This window comes from Hippichthys cyanospilos, chromosome 5 (genome assembly GCF_059441005.1).
Source record: "Hippichthys cyanospilos isolate Australia breed blue-spotted pipefish chromosome 5, RoL_Hcya_1.0, whole genome shotgun sequence".
Taxonomy (NCBI): domain Eukaryota; kingdom Metazoa; phylum Chordata; class Actinopteri; order Syngnathiformes; family Syngnathidae; genus Hippichthys; species Hippichthys cyanospilos.
The window spans coordinates 2,595,800-2,617,425 of NC_142373.1; the positions used below are offsets into that span (position 1 = coordinate 2,595,800).

General features: G+C 39.3%; 2 protein-coding genes across 4 annotated transcripts in view; one reads left to right on the forward strand and one right to left on the reverse strand.

Annotated features, from left to right (window-relative positions):
- The window catches only part of LOC148423146 (1-phosphatidylinositol 3-phosphate 5-kinase-like), a 31,064-nt gene extending 22,502 nt beyond the window's left edge, over positions 1 to 8,562 (reverse strand). Inside the window, exons 1-4 of the mRNA XM_088415192.1 lie at positions 8,431 to 8,562; positions 7,154 to 7,350; positions 6,226 to 6,393; positions 1,335 to 1,444 (exon numbers count right to left, since the gene is read on the reverse strand). Coding sequence (XP_088271318.1) covers positions 1,335 to 1,444; positions 6,226 to 6,393; positions 7,154 to 7,350; positions 8,431 to 8,453 — 498 coding nt within the window. The 5' untranslated portion in view covers positions 8,454 to 8,562. The remainder of the gene's footprint in view (positions 1 to 1,334; positions 1,445 to 6,225; positions 6,394 to 7,153; positions 7,351 to 8,430) is intronic.
- Positions 6,349 to 21,552, forward strand: LOC148423147 (uncharacterized). Of its 3 annotated transcripts, XM_088415195.1 has the most exons (10): positions 6,349 to 6,428; positions 7,168 to 7,613; positions 10,725 to 10,850; positions 10,943 to 11,118; positions 13,755 to 13,829; positions 15,363 to 15,430; positions 15,504 to 15,643; positions 16,511 to 18,823; positions 21,127 to 21,241; positions 21,326 to 21,552. In XM_088415195.1, exons 3-10 carry the CDS (start codon positions 10,769 to 10,771, stop codon positions 21,432 to 21,434), a joined length of 3,078 nt encoding a protein of 1,025 aa, XP_088271321.1. In that variant the 5' UTR covers positions 6,349 to 6,428; positions 7,168 to 7,613; positions 10,725 to 10,768; the 3' UTR covers positions 21,435 to 21,552. The 3 variants fall into 3 exon arrangements, with proteins under 3 accessions (XP_088271321.1, XP_088271322.1, XP_088271320.1); XM_088415196.1 differs by lacking the exon at positions 6,349 to 6,428 and having other exon boundaries at positions 7,167 to 7,613; XM_088415194.1 differs by lacking the exons at positions 6,349 to 6,428; positions 7,168 to 7,613 and adding an exon at positions 10,411 to 10,564.
- Positions 21,553 to 21,626: the final 74 nt, after the last annotated feature.

Consider the following 21,626-nt stretch of genomic DNA (forward strand, 5'->3'; position numbering starts at 1 on the left):
CAAATGAAACACCATCAGGAGACGGTCCTGGCGCTTGCTGGACTTTGTGTGCCTTGGAGCCGGTTTGGCAACAACTGAACCTCTCCCTTTGAAGTTCTTGATAATTTGATAAGATGGTTGAGTTGCAATCTTACTCACTGCTACAAACTTCCCTGTTAGGCCTTTTTTGTGCCATGACTAACAGATGAGAAACAATGCTGTCATTCACTATCTTCCTTTGTCCAGTCACTCAATCATGACAAATTGATCTCCAGCCTTGACCTCATCAATACCGACACCGGTATCCCATTGCAATAGCACTAGCTGGTCTTTAGTGGCAGGACTGAAATTTAGAAATGTGCTTTTGGTGATAACGTTAATTTTCAAGGCAAAGAGGGACTTTGCAATTAATTGCAGTTGAGCTGATCACTCATAACATTCTGGAGTATATGCAAATTGCCATTATACAAACTCAAACAGCAGACTTTGTGAAAATTAATAGTTGTGTCATTCTCAAAACCTTTAAAAAGTCAGCAGTGCAGAAGAGCCATCAAGATTATCAGAGGCTGCGGAAAAAGGCTCAAGATGGCTATAGATCTGAAGGGGGGATCCATGGAGTAGTTGATCACTGCACCCCCCACTTGGGTCACCCAAGCAAGGATGTTTGATGATCAAAGACCCAAAACACCCTATGACCTTGAGTTCATCACTGATGTGTCAAAATAGCACAGAGGTGTATTTAAGAACATTCACATCTGGCTTTGCACCTCCAGAAAGACTGGATGACGATCGTGACTAGAAGGGTGACAACTGGAGAGAAAGTTGACAGCACGGAGACACAGCAAGCCGGGGCAGCAAGGGCTAGCAATCCGAACTGCAGTTCCTGTGATGCACCACCCAAAAGCAATCTACTAGGAACTCTTCCGAACCCTACCCCCAGGGATTCCTGAGAGGGGGGTGAGAATGAGAACCCCCATCGGACTGACCTACCGGCAATGACCCTTGGTAATGGACAATCAAGAAAGCATACGGTCCACCATTGTGGCAAAGTGTGCAAAAACATCACAGGTCTCAAAATCCATCAGACCAGCTGCTAAGCTGGGGGGGTGGGTCGCCAGAGCGAGGGTGTTTGATGATCAAAGACTCAAAACACCCTATGAACTCAGGTTCATCATTGATAATGTGTCCAAGGAGCACCTAAAGGTGTATTGAAGAACTTAACCTCAATGATTCATTTCTCAATGTTAACCATTTTTACCGGTTTACATGAATTTTGGCCTTGAAGGTGTTTTCATGTGTTTTCACAGTAATATTGCATACTGTTTGTCATGTAAAACAATGTTCACGTAACCTACCTGACTCTTTCCATCCATAATTTCCTTGAGTCGTTTTAGTGCTGTGCGAAGTTGTACAGCTGTCCGAGGATCATGATTGCTCAGTGGAGTATCTGACTTCCTGCTACTATCTGAAAGGTTTATGCAAACACAGACACACATACACACACACACACAAATAATTCCAACGATGTATTTGAAATAAATGAAAACGTTCAAGCATATGTCATGTTATCTTCCTTAGTGCATTAAAAAAACAAGACAGGAATGTGAAAACAAAACAAAACTGCAATGCACATTAAAGATGGGATCAGTAAAACACGCATAAAATTAAAAAATAATAATAAAAAAAAACATGTTCAAACAAAAAATTCAAATGTTAGCTTTTCAAGAATTCCTATATTCAGGGTTCCTTAAAAGCTTTTACTGTCATAAAGCTGATACATAATTGTCATATTAAAAAATGCAATACGGCCTCAATTTGTGGCTTCTGTCCTAATACGCAGGGTGAATGAAATTGAATCAGTGTTTTTTTCAGATTGATCATTTTGTTTGAACAGAAGTGCCTGGACTTCTGACCCTACAAGAAAGTAACCAGCTTCTTTTAAGTATCAGCCTTCGATCCTCTAGCTTTGAGTTTGCAGGCCAATTCTCGTTCATCTTAAGTGTCAACTTGAACATGTCTCTTCCTTTAATGGTCCTTTACCATTTTTGCACTTGAATTTTCAACAAATCCAAACTTTGTTAGTATGCTGATAGCTGGGCATGTTCCTGTAGGATCAGACATTCCGCCACTTTTGTAAACTAAAAATTCCATTTGGGATATAGTAACAACACAAAAACTTGAAATAATTACAAAAAAAGAATAAATCAAACACTTTTAAAACAGGAAGCTACATTTTAATAACCTTTTAAACAGGGAGCTACATTTCCTTCACTTTGAATATAATTATTATGTAATACAATAATTATATCATTGTGATTTCACTTTAGTGCGTTGCTTCTTTAATATATTTTGCAATATTTTGCCCAGTTTTTGCTAGTGGCCCTGATATACATGTTGTGTGCACAGTAAAAAGTAAAAATTACATTCCTCTCCCATGCAGTTATAAATAGCCGGCATACTTTGTCATTACAATTTGTATTTTTATTATTGTTTTTAAAGTGCAAAATTTATATGATTTCCTGCCACTCTACGGAATCTAAAAACAAACCCATGTGGGGATGTTAATTATTTGTGCATTTTTGCTATTTGCGGTAGGGTTTGGTCAAAAGCTGTGCACTTAGGGACTTCAACAAAAAGTACTTTGATGAACATGCTGAAAACTTAAAATGTTTTTATGATGTCGCCAGTTGCCACAGAAGATACTCGTGATGGCAACCAAGTAAAAGTGTTGAAAACCTCAGGAATAGAAATGGAAATTAATGTGACATAAAAAGAGGGCTATGAAGAAAGTGGCATTTTCAAACCTTGTAAAATGAAGTATTTTCAAGAAATTTAAGTAAACCCTGAACATGGGTAGCAGGTTAGTGAACAAACCAAACTCTAGATGATTCTTTTACAAATGCAGATATCACACATTTGCATGCAAAAAAAGAGAAACTTGTGTGTATAGAATTGTTTTAGCCAAGCACAAAGTGCACAACAGCCCTCACCTGGCCAATCCACTGGAATCAGAGAAGACATAAGATCCCATGTTACAGCCTTTCATACAAGTTTCACTCATTAACACAAATCCATCACACTAGAAAGACATTTTAATCACGGACACCGTGACAGCTTTTGGTATGTATATCATTAATCTGCGTTATATTTCATATCTACTTTTGAGATGTGCAAAACACCAAAAACAAAAAAAAAAAAAAAAAACAAAAAAAAAAAAAAAGTTTCATGGCAGATAATATAATCAACTGTCGAGTATCTTGTTGGAATGTTACAGTAGATTCTAGATTGTCAAGTCTGCAGACGTACATAAACATGCACAATATGCACAATGATTCTGAAGCAGTAGGCACAGTTAGGCATGGGTCCATAACCGAGTTGACAGTTTACCATGTTAAAAAGTCAAGGTTTCTATAATCGATAATATTCTGTATTAGCGTTAACAAGCACCTTTTGTCTTTGCATAATTTGACAAAGGAAGCACCTAAACCAGGGGTCACCAACATGATGCCCGCGGGCACTGGGTAAACGAAGAGTATCAAATGAAGCCTGCAGACCTGTTCTGCAAATAGTTTACAAGCAGAACATAGGAATTTTACTAATGATTATGCATATATGATATATACATTACATATTACACTTGATTTACATATTTACTGCAGCTGTTTGTGAGAAATCAAAGACATGATCAGGGTCTTCACATAAAATGGTAGCCCTTCGTATTACTCAATACCAAAGTAGCTCTCTGTTACAAAAAGGTTGGTGACCCCTGGTCTAAACAGAGCTGAATATGAGTGGATGCTTGCAGTGTTGACTCAACAAACTGCCTCTTTCAAAATAATTAAACGGCGTTTGCATTTTTTTAAGTCATTGGCATACAGGGGGTATAAGGGGAGGATATAAAGACCTAATAAATAAGCACCTAACCATCATGCTGGAGGACATGACATGTTTGCGTGCCTAAACCAATAAACATGCTGAATTGGTATGATATTGCTCACTTTTGGGAAATGATTGCATGAAGCTCTTTTTTTTTTTTTTTTGGATCTTACAAGATGGCTCTCAAAACAACTTCAAAAAGCCAAACAAAGTGCTGATACAAAAATACATATTTATGGTCATGGTAGTGAATCAAACAGGTTTTCTGTGTAATTTGAAGCGTTATACGTGATAACATTCCAAGTTATATTGAAAATATACCGTTATTACATTATTTTAGAGGATTTTTATTTTTTTCGTTTTTCGTTTGGTGTGCCTCACAATTGACACTCATGGAAGCGGATTACAGTTCCGTGAAGAGGTATGACAAGTGTTTCCAGTGTTGACTCAACAAGCTGCCTCTGAAAATGGTTAGATGGCAATCATTGTTTATTTTACCTTCTTGGCATGGAGTATGAGGAGATCTTTGTCTTAAAAAAACAACAACCAGTGACGGGGCACTGACTTGTTAATAAGAACAATAAAACAAAACAATATCATCCATAGGCGGCTTGGTGGTAGGTGGTGAAGTGAATAGCACGTCCACTTCACAGTTAAAGGGACCTTAGTTCAAATCCACCTTGCTTCGGCCTTCCCGCGTGGATTTTGCATGTTCTCCCCAAGCCCACGTTCTCTCCGGACACTCCGGCTTCCTCCCGCACTCCAAAAAGATTAATAGCAAGTGTAATGGACATACTATATTGTCCTCAGGTGTGATTGGGTTCATGAATGAGTGTCTGTGTGCCGTGCAATTGGCTGGCAACCAATTCAGGGTGTCCCCGGCCTACTGCCCGAAGCTAGCTGGGCACCGACCGTTGTGAGGATAAGCAGCTCTAGAAAAATGGATGGATGTCATCCATCCATTTTCTTAACCTAGGGAAAAAACGTTTTCTAAACTTCCAGACACAAACCAAGCTCCATTTGTGAGAAGTTTGCTTGGATGACACATTGCATGTGTCAGCCTTAATAAGGGCTTCCTGGGTCTCCGAAGGCAACTGTTACACGGTTCCCATTCACGGTGAGACCGTGAACACCAAGGTCTGCAAACTTACTACTAAAACAGCACAAGACAGGAGAGAGCGTGGTTAAGTCTTTTTTTTCCTTTCAGCGTGACTCTCGCTCTGCTGCACCTCTTTCCCTCTCTTGTGTGCACGTCAATCAAACACACCAAATAGTATCTCATTTATTCAAAAGCGGAAAATTGTAAATCAATAAAAACAACACATCCTAAATAATGTTACACATGCTTCATTTACAGTGGGTGACTACATACAGCATTCATTTTAACTTTAAGTGAATTTGTAGAATCGTGACCCAAAACAGTAATGTATACTTGTACGCATGTTACTGCGCCAATTACCAAGGGGAAAGCATTTGCTCCTTTTGTCTCGATGACACTGGTATAGAAAAGGAGAAGCAGGCTTTTGGGTTCATCCAATCAATCAATAAGAATACAAAATCTTGTCAGTGTAGAGTTATTCTTCAAAAATCGGATGTAGATCACATTCTGTTTCCTGTTTGGTGCTTTCTGAATGTGGCGGTGGACCAGATTTTTCAAGTCCTGTGTAAAATTGGCGGGCTGCGGCGCAACAACACAGTCGCGACGCAGCGCAGCGGACATGCAGCATTTTTTTTCTCGATTTTATTCACGGCAGCAAAAGCACTGAATATCAGACTTTGGCATCTAATCAAAGCAGCAGCCTCCTTTTCACCCTGCCGTGTCTCCAATGCAATGCTTCATTTTCTGTCATTTTTTCCTGACAAATCAGTATTCGCCATTTTTATTGCTGTATTCCAAATCAGAGGCCCTTTCTGGCTCAAATATATATCCATGTTGGCCTATTTCTTTTTGATTTTCTCATCAGAATCTACCATTTCAGCAATGACAATGATCTGGCGTATCACTCGATGGGCCAAGAAATGGCCCTGCCGAAGACTTGGAAATCACATTAGTTCCCAAAATGTCCGTCCTTTAAAACTACCGGTCATTCGGGAGAATGACTGTTTTGGCAAATACAGGACGAGACACAAAAAAATGGAACACTAATTTTCACACTTTTTACTATTGCTACCTTTGCCCATCAAGACATAAATTAGGGATCCCCGGAGGTGCTCCTTAATACCATTATTTGAAAACCTGATCTGTTTGCTCTTGGTTATCACACCGTCAGAATCTTTTATAGGCCCATGCCTAACCACAGTTGTTCTAAGTGCACATATTTGAAAAATGCGAGCATCATTTAACACAATCTCCATTTTTGCGTGTTTTACCAGAGGTGGTAGAGGTGCGCCTGCGGTGTTCGGTCTGTGATTTCCGTTGTGTCCTTGATCCATATCCAGAGTGAGAAGGACTAGACGACCAACTACGACTCTCCGACTGAGGGGAAGGAGGCGGCTCGTCCATCTTATCAGAGCTGGCAATGGCAGGTCGGCCATCCTCTGTGAACACAAATGTAAGATAACATGCCACAAAGGTGAGAAATGATAATGATTCGTAAAGAAACACACGTTGCTGTTCAAGTAAACGTCTTTAATCTTGCATGCCAACAAATGAACAACACTGTCAAAGTCAACAAAGTCCAAGTCATTGCATGAAAGTCATTGCATCACAAACAGTCATTATCCCCCCCAAAAAAAGTAATTGTGTCACAAAAGGTTCATTCAATCCTGCCCCCCCTGTTAAATTGCCTGCTTGGTAAGCGACATCGTCCTAATGCCCGCCAGGTACTGGTGCCGATGCCAATACCAGCCTTATATCAACGTATTGGTACAAGCAACGTCAGACGATATTAGTATTGACTACCTGCATGTGGCCATTTTTACAATTTGGAATCAAAAATTTGAAAAATTGACAATTTCTTGCAGTTCTAAAGAAAATTGTTGTATAGGGGTATATAATTTCTAAAAAATAAATAAATAAAATAAAAAAACAGTATCGAATACCTTTATACTAAAAAAATCCTCTAGTCGTCTAAAGGCTGTAAAAAACAAGCTTATCTGAACAACAGTCTTTTGACATAAAAAATGTGGGAATTTATAATGAATTTTAAAATAAAATTTTCTTAAGTAAACCCCCAATATGTGTCTTGGGGCAAATTTAGATTTTATGCACGCTGACATGTATAAATTAATACCTTCGACTGTCAATTTACTATGTTTGCGAAGGCACAATTTTGGATACAGGTTTGAGGTCACTAACCTTTGTTGTTGAAGCGAAACAGGTTGACAAAAGAACTGTACGCCGACCGCAATGGCGGTTCATCTTGCTCCGGAGTGAGTGGCTTAAAGTGGGTCAGATGGGAAGGACTGGTTGGCGAGATGACCGGCGGCTCAACACTCCAGTCCGATGATGACGAAGGCACGGACTTGTCCCCGGCGGCCATCTCCTGCAGTCTCCTTAGGAGGAAGGGACATGAAATGTGGACGTGAGCCATCATACTTCAACCAGAAGAAAAATGGGATGCCACAGGACATCTTTAAATCTTCAACTTATCACCAAATCTGGAAAAACATTTTTCTGATGGTATTCTGTTTGCTTGCCTGCCTCATGCTTGTGTGGGGTTCTTTGGAAATTTCACCTTCCTTCAACATTCCCACAGAAAAGTGGCATGTTAGGTGTTAGGTTCACAGACGCTTCTACATTGTCCCTAATTTTCAAGGTAAGTGTGAAAGTCTTTCTATGTCCTCCTGACACACAGTCTATTCTTTGTGTCTGCTGTTTTATCCATTTTGTCTCAGCATGACAGCTAAGTTAATTGCATTCCTACAAACACATGCAACATATTCAGAAAGGCCAGTGTGCCTTCTAGTGAGAGTGGGTAGCTTGAATGTATAAACAAAAATATAGACCAACATATGTCCATTAGAGTGGACATATAAGAATAGGCTGAATCTCAGGAAGATACAGTATGTCAACATTGTACCCCGCCTCCTACCCTGGAGTCAGCTGTGAAAGTAACCAGTAAACATGCGAGTCATTATAAGCTGTTTTTCTTGGATATTTTTATTATACTAAATTGCAGTAAATTCACAAAGGCAAATTCAATGTAGTACCCATTCCATTACATTATTCAGCAGTTTAAGTCATGATAGCGCCATCCATTACAAAGATACAAAACATTTGCAACATTAAATTTGCAGAACATAACCACCGATTAGCAGCTGGGAAATACAAATCGGCAGCAGTCAGTTTTTATATGACACAATTTACAACACAAACGAAATGTTTATGACGAACGCTAGGTTTACAATGTCGTGTGAAAGGACGTCACTAAAGTAGTATAAATGTAAGCGCAAACAACATTACTGGGTGATAATGAAGAGGAATGGAAAAATCACCCCTTACGTTGACGCCTACAACTTCTAAATGACGATCGATTAGTTGGGCATTGGAAGCCTGACCAATTTCCTTCCTCATAGAGTGCATGTAGTGTACAAATGTGTCGTAAATAAACCCAAAACAACTGTTAGACTTACTCTTTGAAGAACTGCCCGAACATTGTACGTCATACCATTTGTGATCATCAAATGTCGACAAAATTGCAGAAGTGCATCACGTTACCCGCTTTGTCATGTGACCATAACAGGCCATAACGTGACTGACGTTATCCTAGCACTGAGCGTGGTCGCGTGTGTTTAACATTCTCGACGCCTGACCCAGCCAAACGTTAATACAATCAACGTGCAACACAAATCAAGAATCCGTCACGTTTTATTCGCGACATTGACACTGTGGTTAATAAACTTACATTCGTTTTCAGGCAATGCTACGAGTCAGCGCAGTTGACATAAAAAAAAAACAGTAAGTTAAATAGCGTATTGAGAATGTCCAAAAGCGCAAACGTCTCGTTAAAGCTATCCATTGACACGGACTTCAATAAGAATGAACTATCGCTTGTCACCCCGCGGATGAAGCCAGAGGGCAGCCATCTTACATTGCCTCTGTTTTTCAATCATAAAACTGCTATTGCTGCGTGTTTGAGGCTACAACCACTGTAACGCAAGTATGTTATTTCTACCCCCAAAATACTGCATTTGCTGCGTGTTTTACACGACGACCCCTGTATGGCATAATGTGAGCCTTCCAAAGAAAGAGCTGAGAGGTTCGGCTTTTCTTTCTCAGGAAATTTTGCATGAATAGGCTTTGCTCTCATTTCATTTTTGATAACTGACAAAATGAAACAGACGAATCTTTGATTAGCACTCCGATATCTCATGAGGATCATTACCATGAAGTGTGCATTGACAGTTATTGATATAACCATATGATTTTCATGTCTATTTTGGACACACACAAAAAAAAAAAAACATAACGAAAACGTCACGGAGCAATCAATGTTTCACGTTGGGTGACCTCAGCAAGTGGCAACATAAGATTACCATTGGTTGTCACGTCAGTAAGCCTCATCGTGACATTAAAAGTGTCTACAGTACTCGCTAGCTAGTGTTAGCACCCGATGCTAACTAACCGGTTGCCCGCAACAGCCGTTTTTTTTCTGCCACATTCTGAACCTGCCTATGACTTACCCATTTACCTAGAGATTAGACATCATGAAGACATCAAAGTAATCCAAAAATTCCATTCCATCTGTCATTTTAGCTTACTCCCACACATAGAATTGTGACTTAAACACACACGTCCGGTTTAACAACTGCGAAAGACATTACAAGCAGAGCCAGCTCAATTGAGGGGTCGATTAGATGCTGTTGTTTTGAAATTCTTTCTTCTTTTTTGGGAGGGGGAGGGGTATACATAATCAGCCAGTGAATTGATCCACAACGTAACCTGAATAAAAATGGCTGCGGTATTCACTCGTGTGTTTGCTTTGAATCGATTACTCTCTTTTCAGCTGTCACCACTGCCATCACTTCTATAGCAGGCACTCGAGATCCAAGTATGTGCCTTTTCAATTGACCCCTTCCCGGACAGGGTTGTCAAATTTTTCACTTCACACGCTTTTTTAATCAAGAATATGGTATTAACTATGAATTTTATCAATTGTTTTGGAATAATCAGTAACTCACTAATGACCCCAAAACGCGCTACGGCGTATTATGTGAAAACGCTCGCTAAAAATGAGCAAACTATTATGACAACACCCCCATCTCCCCTCATCTCTTTTGACGATGAAGTAATACATTAATTCGTCCATTCAAAATCATTGTACATACATGGCTACTAACAGTGTAAAAAAGATGAATTGACTCCACAACTTTAAGAAGAAATCTTTATTACTATCCAATTTATTCAAAATATAACAGCTCCACTCCATCACGCAATAATTGGAGTATAAATAAATTTCAGAATGGATGACGAATCAGAATTCGTATTCCATACCAGTTGGTGGCGGTAACGCACAATTAAGTTGTCCCGACCGCCATGAAACAGGCAAAGGAGGAAGAAGAAGAGCAGCAGAAGCAACAACAACGATTGGTTCTTTTCGGAAACTGAAAGGAAGAAGGCGCGGTTTATTTTTTTCAAAAGTAGTTGACCTGTCTGTCAGAAAAAAAATTCTATACATTTTTCCGTCGAGTTTCTATTCGATTCTTCAACTGACCTTTAAGAAGAGTATCTGCTCCACAAAGTCGCCTGCCTTGTAACTGCTTTTACGTGAGTCAAACATGGTTCTGCATTGCTAAAAAAAAAAAAAAGATGGCACACCAACGGTAATGTCTGACCTAAAACGATACTGTTAGGTGAAAACTTTAAGCACAGTGCACAGTATGGATGCATTATCTAATTATGAGGTTGTTTTGTTTTTGTCTACTAGGTGACTCTATGTGTTGGTTGTAAAGCAAGTTGACTCTGGTAATAATGCAGTTAAAAACAATGAAGCCTGCCCAGGTTTACAAGATGGATTTTGCCTCAGCATCCAAGATTAAACATAAACTGCGCAGTAAGTTTCTCATAATTTTTTAATGCCAACTTTTACAAGATTGAAATAGCTTTATTTTCATATTTTTGCTTTTTGTCGTGATTCTCTGTCAGACATCTCATCATTCTCAAAGATCTCGTTGCAAACGAACAACAGGGCCCTGGCTTTCGCCTTACAAAACGAGAAGCAAAGGTGCCTGTTGCTACAGATGGAGAATCTCCACCTGAGAAAAACAATGGAGTCCATCAGCTTTGATTTGGCCACCGAGAAGCGCAAGCACAGAAAACTGGTAAGTTTTTTTTTTTTTTTTAATCATTATTTTTACCCATTGATCTCGAGATTAAAAGCTATTCTCCAAAGTGCAAAGAGTAGAACACAGGCTGATCAAAATGGTGTGGCAATTCCTCATTTATATTAAACAGAGGCTCAGTAATTTTTGTGGTCTCCACTTAAGCTGCGTGCACTGTTCACATTGCCTGGGCATGCTTCTGATGAGACCATGTCTTCTGTGAGTTCTCTCAATTTGAGATAGCAACATAAGTCTATTCATGGACAGTTGGTGGTGTGACATTGCAACTTTTTATTAGTTGAGGTGTTCCAGGTGTTTGACTTGATACAGTGCAGTTTAATTAATTTTAAAATAAAATATTGATTGTGACCTAAAAAACTGACTTTAAATGAGCCCCTTGTAGGAAAGGGAATTGATAATGACATTATTCAAATCAAGTTTTGCTTTTTTGTTCCCGTTTGTATTTACTGTTTTCGCTCCAGTCACACCTCAGATTTTTTTTAAGGCAGCATTGACTTGTATGACTGTCTCCATATATACAGTAATATAAATGAATATTTTTTTTCATTTACAAATCATAAAAAAGTTTATTTCAGGTGGAAAAGATCCCTTATATTAAAGCATGTACGTAAAAGTTGCACTTAGTTGAATTCACATTTTTAATGTTCAACAACTTATCATTATGAAACAAAAGGTCCGACTATATGGCGAATCTGGTCCAAATGTCTTTTACCAAAAATAACTTCTCATCTTTCATTTATTCTTTTTTTTTTCAAACCAGCTTTCTCACTGTACTATTTTCTAATGCAAAGCTGTACAGTTGAGTGACCTTAAAAAAAGCGCCTTGGAAGCACATTCCTTGATGTTTTTGTGTTTACAAAAAAACCTCCCATAAGAAAAAATTCTTGTGCTTTGTGTTTTTCATTAGAAAACTTCTGACAATACAGGGTAGACATACTATTTTTGGATTGTATCTTCATCCTAAATCAGTGGTTCTCACTCTTGTTTGAGGTACAGTACCTACTAATTTCATACGTGCATTCACCGAACCTTTAGTTTAGTTTCAAGTTCAAGACATCGGAATATGATTTTTATTTATTTATTTTTTTTTAACTATTGCACAAAATGAACCGTGTATGCACATCACCTTGTTTAAAGAACAAAACCAACACAGTGCATGAACTCACAACAAATGAAATAGCTGCAAATCCATGTTACATCTGCTATTGCCTTTGACGGATCAGTTCTTCAGTACTTCGTTTTTATCTCCAGCAACCTTGAAAAGGATTGCTCACCAAGATATGTTGGAACAAATGGTATAAAAAAATGATCGAGCCAATTACTTTCTTTTTTTGCTCAACCTAGCATAGCGATGTATTCCCACGTCAGTCACATGTTGACTACTGAGCGCACTACATTCCCCGCTAGTCATGGGACGATATCAAATTCTGACGGTATGATAACCTTGAGCAAAAATATCATGGTATCGCTGTATCAGGGTATTGAAATTACAGCTCTAAAATATATAATTTAAAAATATTTTTTGGTATAGTCATTTTTCGGTAAAGGTTCGATTCGGTCGCCTTCTTCATGCACACTTTGGCATGATAGACTGCTTGCGTCCTTTTTGGTGTGACATCACATAAAATGCTCCGTGAAAGTAGGATATGATAGCATGTCAGCTACGTTACCTGTGGAGCCATAGTTGCAAACTTACAATTCTACTGAATCCCGTCAAACCAGTAAAAGGACAACGTGACTGAGTTCTGCAGTAGAGGAGAACACACCTGTGATACACAATGAGAGCTGCACAATGCAATTGCCTGTTCAGGCAGACGGGAGGAAAAAAAACTCACCGGTTTTGACAGACTTGGACGGGTTTGAATAACCGTGACTTCTAAAATCGCAATATATTGCTAATTCAGCTTTCACCCCTTGTCTATTCCCCGAAGCATTGTTTGGCCAAGCAATGTAACATCACCCTCTGCATCCAGTGATGGCCAAGCAAGGTGTGTGATCACGAATTGACACGACGAGTGAGGTGTGTCTTGGCCTCTGCAGCCAAAGCTCTTCCGAACTCCTGAGACTACCTCACTAAACCCCTATGGATCGATCGAACCCACCTGAAGAACCACTGTCCTAGATTCTTTTCAAGAAATTCTGTGTGGGTCATGTGACATGGAATTACCCTCAAATTGTTAATGGTACTTCAAGTTTCTCTAAGCAAACATCAGCAAAGTTTTTTTTTTCCCAAAAGTTATTGAACTTTGAAAGCACAAAAGTTGTACTTGGAAAGGTTAGGTAGGGAAGTAGACAGTTAATTATTTGTATAAACTTGCTTGGAACATTGCCCAAACAAAGCCACACAAAGAAAATAAGTTTTTCAAAATCTGCAAAAGAGAATTTCGGGTTGCGGGCATGAGATGGGGTCAGTGTTTCTGCACCCATATATGACGTGGCTCTTTGCAGTAACCCAATAAAAATTGTGGTTCTTAGACTTGGACTTGGACTTCCCTTGCTTAGGGTATGTGAATTTACAAGCAAAACTGAACCTTTATTTTGCTGTCTTCTCTGCTGTCATCAAATTATAAATTCACTCATACAAGCAATAAGTCCAATTGTTTGCTTGTTCACAGCTCCTCACTCTGAAAAATCTTTATAGCAACACTCTCCAACAGTTGAACATGGTGGATGAATTATTCTCTGAGAGCGTAAGTAGAATTCTTTTTATTGTGTATGAATGATATTATGTAATGCGTGTGTTTGTGTACTTGTGAAAACCTATGTGGTGAAAGTAAGGTATTTTTTATTGCTTATCCTCAATAGGACCTTCAAGATAGCTGAAATCAGTGCTTCTCAAATAGTGGGGCTGGCCCCTCTGTGGGGTGCTGGGCGATGCCAGGGTGGGGTATAAATGACCCTCAGGGAAAATGATTTGTTTCTGCTATGTGAAGTGTAATTGTGATAAAATAAGGATTGACATATTTTTTTCAAGGCACTTTGATGCAGTTGAGTTTTTTTTTCCTGTTTAGACTAGGGGTCGCCGTCCTTTAACATTCAAAGAGCCATTTTAACCCGTTTTCCACGGATAAGATGACACTGGGAGCCGCAAACACTTTATAAAATATAAAATGAAGATATTTAAAAAAAAAAAAAAATATATATATATATATATATATATATATATATATATATATACACATAAGTTTACAAGATTAATCTGTTCTTGGGTTGGGCTATACAGGTTAAAGGTTTGTCAAAGCCTTTGACAAACCTTTAACCGTGTATACATGCTGTAAAAAACATTAACAGTTGTTAAAAGTTGGTTTATATTGCTTTTTCCTTATGTCAGTGTTGAAAAGTATACAGTATTAGGTATATGTGTATAATTTTTATAGATAAAACTCTTACTGTATTTATGGTCGCCGTGGCAAGTGGGGAGGTGGTGTTTGAAATGTTTTCTGTTTCATGGGGGAGGCTTTGCAAAATATAATTGAGAAGCAGTGTCTTAAGAGAACCAAATTCCACTGTAAGAAAACAAAAAAAGTTAAATGTTTAAATATAAGGGCTTAAAATCCTGTGGTGGAACAAGACTATCAGGTTTTGATGTCTTGCCTAATATTTGTACATTTGGTAGTGTGCCCCCAGTTTGTTTGCAATAAAAATGACTGCAACTTTATCCACATACTGTTGTCAGCCTTTCTATTTTTAAGGTAGAAATTTTTCCAGAAAGACAATTTACTCTCTTCTGATCTACTTTGCGGATTTCACTTTTCACAGGGGTTTTCTGGTCCCCACTAACCACAAAAAATGAGGGAACACTGTATAACATATTGACATTATCGCAGAGCATTTTTTTGTGAGTAGTCCTGTCATTTGCTTTTGTTCAGCAAAAATTGGTTTGATGCAAGTAATTTCACAGAACTTAAACTAGACAGTTGTTAGGTGTTTATTTTGTCACACTTAACAAAGCCTAGTTTTTTGTTCTTTCTGATGAATTTAGATGATTTTGAATGGGCCTAGTGTCACGTAAGGTGGCCCACGTTAACAAGTTTGACATCCCTTGTCAAATTCTCAACTCTACTTTATTTAAAGAACAGCTTTAAAAAACCACCACTGCATACAGAGTTCCGTATACATGGAGCAAAAATAATAATGGAACAGACTTCAGAATATAACTTTTTTTTGCTTGAAATTAAATGTTCTGCAATTTTAAACTAGTGACATGAATTAAACCTTCGCAGGATCTTTTTGAACCATCAGAGGGCCACACCATCCTCCCGACTGACTCATACAACCCTCCAGTTGAAAAGTGAGGTTAATTTTGCGTTGAAATCTGCCAACCCGTCGAATATCTAATCTCACTCAAACTGAATGCCCGCCAGTCTTCCGGTTATGGCACCAGGTCCTCCAGAGGCTTCTGAGGATTCAGCGAGACTCAGTCCATCAATGCAAGCAGGCATTCATGAAAACAACATTCCTGCTGTCTCACCTACCCTGAACAGAAAGTTGACGATTTGCAATGGTTGGAACTCTGACTGTTATATGGGTAAAAGTGCTGGGACACTTCCTCATCAAGTAATAAAACCAACAGAAGTTGGACTAAATCCCATTGGCTATCCTTTCTCAGACTTCATCTTAGCAAATAGCTAACAGATGCACAGTTTAGGGAAGTTCTAGCATAGTTCTTTCTTAGTGGAGATTGTTTAATCCACCACTCAATTGCTCAGAATTCTATAGATTGTAAAGAATTTTTGAGTAATGTTGTCTTGAATAATGCATGAGGGCAAATTTCTGTTTGCTTAATTGTAACCAGTAAGGGCACTGAGTAACTTTTAACGACTTCGTAGTCTACTTTAAAGAATACACGGAACCCCAGGCTATTTGTGTGTTTATTTATTTTTTAACTGTCCATTTCTGTATAAGGTCAATCAAAACTATGCAGGGAGTTCACGGCCCCTAAAAGATTGTGAACCAATGCTCTAACTGACTACAGCTCTAAAGGCAACATCATCATAACCTTTGCAATTAATTACATTGTTCACGGTGTAGTGGTACACAAATGGCTAATTTCGACCAAGAGCTCAGGTAACTTAAGAGTAATATCTGTAGCGAAAAGAAGTGTCTGCTTTGGGAGTAGTGTTTTCTACTTGTCCAGGAAAGTTTTGCGCAGTGTCTGCAAAACTGAACAAATCTGATTAGAAATGTCTGGATCCAGGACTACAAATATCTAAAACTAAAATTTTCTGGAAATTTAGGCGTACATGTTAATTTTCTATGAGTGGTGGATAGAAGGTCCCAATACTTTTGTCTATTGATAAAGCACATTTTTGCACCTGTTTAGTTAGGTCACTGAAATAACTTATCTGTGTTCCTGTCCACAACTCCGCAGCAAAAACAGATGAGGGGAAAAGGCATTCAATTCAGCAGAAATTCCAAATGGAGGCAGCTCACCAGTTTAGCAGCTCAAGGGAGGAAAGGAGTAGGCTGACAGCCAAGTTCACTCAGTCCAGTCATGATAGCAACCCTTCGCCATGTCCACTGAGCAGCCCAACATCTTGTGGCTCATCCTCCTCAACGGCTCCTTCTGTGGAGGTCAAAACAGAGGAAAAAACACTACAGAAATCAAAATGCAAGAAGAAGAAAAAACATAATGCAATTACATCAAGTCTTGTAAACATCTCACAGGGTGTGGATGGGGCATACTCAAGTGTTAAAGAGACACAGTCCAACAGCAGCCCAACATCTTGTGGCTCCTCCTCCTCAATGGCTCCTTCTGCTGAGGTCATTGCTCCTTGTGATTTGGTCGGCGTCGCGCAAGAGAACACAGTGGGCTTGGATACAACAATAGAGATGCCCCAAAGTAATAATGAGGAAATTATCATTCAACCTTTCACAGAGAAAAAAACACTACAGAAATCAAAAAGCAATACGAAGAAAAAACATAATGCAATTACATCAAGTCATGTAAACATCTCACAAGGTGTGGATGGGGCATACTCAAGTGTTAAAGAGACACAGTCCGAACCTTGTAGCACCACCTCTAACACAGAAGACCAGGCACCGGCAGGTTTTAACAAGAATCCCAAAGATAAGTCTCAAAATATGAGCAGATCGCGCATTCCCAAAAGGGCAAAATCCAGAGTTGGCAGTCATCAAAATGTTAAATCTGCTAAATCAATGATGGAGTCTGATGAGTTCGTCTGTCCTGCTTTAGATGATTACCTCACAGGTCAAGACATCCTTTACTCTAAACATACTGAGAATGAAAAGTTACTCTTAGAGAAAAAATCATCCGAAAAAGAATGTTCAAACATCACATTTAGGAAGTCCAGGAAACAGAGTCAAGGGAAGCCCTCAATCACTAGAATGACTTCAGTGTTGCCACCTCATGAGAATCCAGGGTTCACAGTTGACAACATTGAAGGAACAGACAGTTTACAAACTGTAGAGTTAGAGGAACCAAATCATCCCACCGGAGGATATGAATCACAGTTTAAAACTGAGTCTTCCACAAGGTCACAAGGACATGCCCAGTCAAGGTGCAGGGACACCTTTGTTATATCTGATGAGCAGACCACACCAATTACAGAAAAAACAGAACTCTCGTCAAAAGACAAGGACTCCGATAAGGACTGTGAGATAGAAAAATCCTTGAAAGCAAGAGCCACCAAAGATGGAGGTTCTGTCATGGCAATGCCAAGTTCCTGCAAGCGTCCTCTGGAACAAGAAAGCCTTCAAGTGGACTTGTATGGCGGTGAGAACCAAGACAACATACTGCCTTTGGAAGAATTCTCGACTTCAGGCTATGAGTTTCAAAAGCCTAACAAAGCTCGGAAAGAGGTCTCAAGCAAATCCAGCAGGAAAAAATCACAACGCAGGAATGACTCAATGACACATTCCCAGTCAAGGTGCAGGGACACCTTTGTTATATCTGATGATCAGACCGCACCAATCAGAGAAAAAACAGAACTCTTGTCAAAGGATAGGGACTCCGATAAGGACTGTGAGATAGAAGAATCCTTGAAAGCAAGAACCACCAAAGATGGAGGTTCTGTCACGGCAATGCCGAGTTCTTGCAAGCGTCCTCTGGAACAAGAAAGCCTTCGAGTGGACTTGCATGGCGGTGAGAACCAAGGCAACGTATTGCCATTGGAAGAATTCTCGACTGCAGGTTATGAGTTTCAAAAGCCTAAAAAAGCTCGGAAAGAGGTCTCAAGCAAATCCAGCAGGAAAAAGACACAATGCAGGAATGTCTCAATGACACTTCCAAATCCCAATGATTCTCCTTTATCTTTTGAGTTAGCATTCTTGAATGATCATGATCAACAAGGTGAAGATAATGATATATTCAAGTCAAGGTCCAGGGTGCTTAGGAATTCTAAACGATGCCGAAAGTTATTCAAAGTGTCTCCACAAGACAAAAGCACCACAAATCTGAGACAGACATTTGTCGTTTCCCAGCCAAAAATGTGTCCTATTAATGACATAACATTGTCGAAAGAGGTGGCTGCGGATTCAGATGAAGTTACAGCAGCTCATCATCAACTGGGTGACCTGATCACTGATGAGATTCCCCCATGGTTGAACTTTTCTGTTGCTGACACTGAGCCAGGCTCTTTAACTTGCACTCCTGAACAACGCGCTTCGAAGGAGCAACAAGCGATGGAGACCACCACGTCAATCATCCCTGTCTCTTCCCCAGGTTAGTCAATGATGAAATGTAGGCAATATGAACATTTTTTTTTTTTTCACAGTTGATCCTTAGAGCTGAAGCAATCTGTTTCAGGAGGCTGTTCATTCACTTAACATTTTTTTCAATGGGTAGCCAACTGCAGGGCACACAGAGAAGAACAGCCATTCACACACCCTATCACACCTAAAGACGTCTGAATCAAAAATCTGAATCAAAATATACAATACTCATTGACCTGACATGGGTCGGTATCAGATTTTGACAGTTTGAAAAGCGTGAGCAAGAATTAAAATGATTAAAAAGTCGGTCCATTAATTGTCAATTATGGCCCTTCAAACATTAGCTAAAATAATTGGCCAAATGGCCGATATTTGCAGATTATTTTAAATATAGCTTCCCTCACCATTTATGGCAGTTGTATACAAGTAGCATTGGTGTCATTGTTTTTTTTTTTATACATACTGTCCCTGTATTCCATCCATCTATCCATCCATCCCATTTTGGTTGCAGGCATGCCTGAACTTATCCCAGCAATTTTTGGGTAGTAAGTGGGGTACATTCTGAACTTGGTGTCAGTACCTTTAAGTATAAATCATGCAATTTGTTGATAAGGTAAAGATTCCATCGCCCTGTCATTCAAAACAAAGCAAATCTTAATTTTTACGAGCAAAAAGATCAGCAGGGCGTCTTGGTGGCAGACTGGTCAGCACGTCTGCCTCACAGACCTGGCCTTCCTCTGTGAGGTTTGCATGCTTTCCCCATGCCTGTATGGGTTCCAGGTACTCCGGTTTCCTCCTACATTCCAAAAACATGCAAGGTAGGTAGGTGTATAGGACACTCTACATCGCCCTTAGGTGTGATTGGGTGTTTGAACGATTGTTAGTCCCTGTGTTTCCTGCAACTGGCTGGCAACCAGTTCAGGGTGTCTCCCACCCATTGCCAGGAGATGGCTGGGATAGGCACCAGCAAGTCAGTGATGTGTATTGATGCACAGATCTGTATCAATAATTATATTTTATTCTTTATACATTTCTAAGCAAATCAGCCGATTAATTGGCAATAGGTATTTTTATCTTCCAAAAATCAACATTAGTGTTGGCCTCATTAAATCCATATCAGTGGAGTCCTAATTAAAATTATAGCTCTAAATGTCCCTTTTTGAACTATTTGGGTAAATAGGACTAGCCTTTGCATTTTAATAACCCAATCGAATATCCCATTCAGACCTCCATTTTCTAGAGCCGCCTCTCCTCAGTAGGGTCGCAGGATTACTGGTGCCTATCCCATTTGACTTCGGGCAGTAGGTGGGGGACACCGTGAACTGATTGCCAGCCAACTGCAGGGCACACAGAGAAGAACAGCCATTCACACACCCTATCACATCTAAAGACGTCTGAATCACAATATACAAAATTTGCACAGACTTGCTGCTGCCATGTTTATTTATAATTGTACTTCTTTTGCACTAGCGATTACACTTAGAACTATAACAATTACCTCAAATGCACACAACTGGGACAACCACAGCCAGACTTGTCCTGCTTTGTCTCGTACTGTTGGATTGTCCTGTCATATGCTGCTACTTATGTCTTGTCTTGGGGTACTCTTGCCATACCTGTTTTTTTGTATTTAGTTATTAGTTTTAGTTGTTAGTTTAGCAACAGTAGGCAAAGTAGATCAAACATACTGCACTTTACATTACTATAGATAAGTATCTAGCTTTTAGGTTTGTCTCGTCTTGCGCACCTACACTTTGTTATTGTACATGTAAAACGCAGAGGATAGTGAGAAACGCAATTTCGATTCCTTTGTATGTTAAGCACATGTGAAGAAATTGACAATAAACTTGACTTTGACTTTGATACAATACTTTAATAGGGTCATTCAATGCCAAAATCACCTCCTGGGTTTAATCAAGTCGATTTTGATCTTGTTTATAGTAATAGTGCAACACAAAATCTTAACATTTTCAGTCAATAGGTGTAGGCGTTTGAGAGCTACAGCCCGTCCCGATTTTTTTACTTTTTTTGGCAAGAAGGGCCTGGCTGTCTTTTGAACGTTTGATCACGGGACCCTTTATTTTTAAATAAACTCATGTTCTCTAAAACATAAATGCCTCAGACATGTATTGTCAAATTATCCATACACTCAAATATATTTGTGATAGACATGTACACATTGTACATTTAATATGGAGGCCTTATCATCCTGCATGAGATTCTTTTGGTCCAGTTTATGTCTGCTTTGTGTTTATATACGTAATGTCATTTAGTGGCTGTGTGTGAGTGGGAAAATGGTGTCGTGTTTTTCAGCAGGTCAAGTCTTAATGTCAGTGACCAACACCATTGCTAACCCCGATAAAGAGACCCAAGGGAGAAGCAGGAGATGCAGGGGTGTAGTCAGTTACAAGGAGCCATCTCTGCATAAGTGAGTGGCCACTTTGCTTTGAGGTCCATTCTTGGAAAAAGATGAATCAGATGCTCATTTTTTGTTTCTTTTTTTGTGGGGCAGCAAAATACGGCGTGGAGACAAATTCACAGACACCGAGTTCCTTAGCTCTCCAGTTTTTAAAAGCCGCCGAAAGAAGAAGATGACACAAGCGTCCATTAGCAAAGACTGATTTTTACTTTTTACTCTTTTTTTTTTTCTTTTGTTTTTCTTTTTTTTTCCATTTTTGCTTTAATGTGTTTGGCCTCAGTGCATCTTTACAATGTTTCATAAACGTCTTTTCTCGACTACTTTTTTTGTGATGTATGCGTGTTGGTTTGAGGCTGTTTATAAATGATTCAGATCTGCTTGTTCACCCGAGACG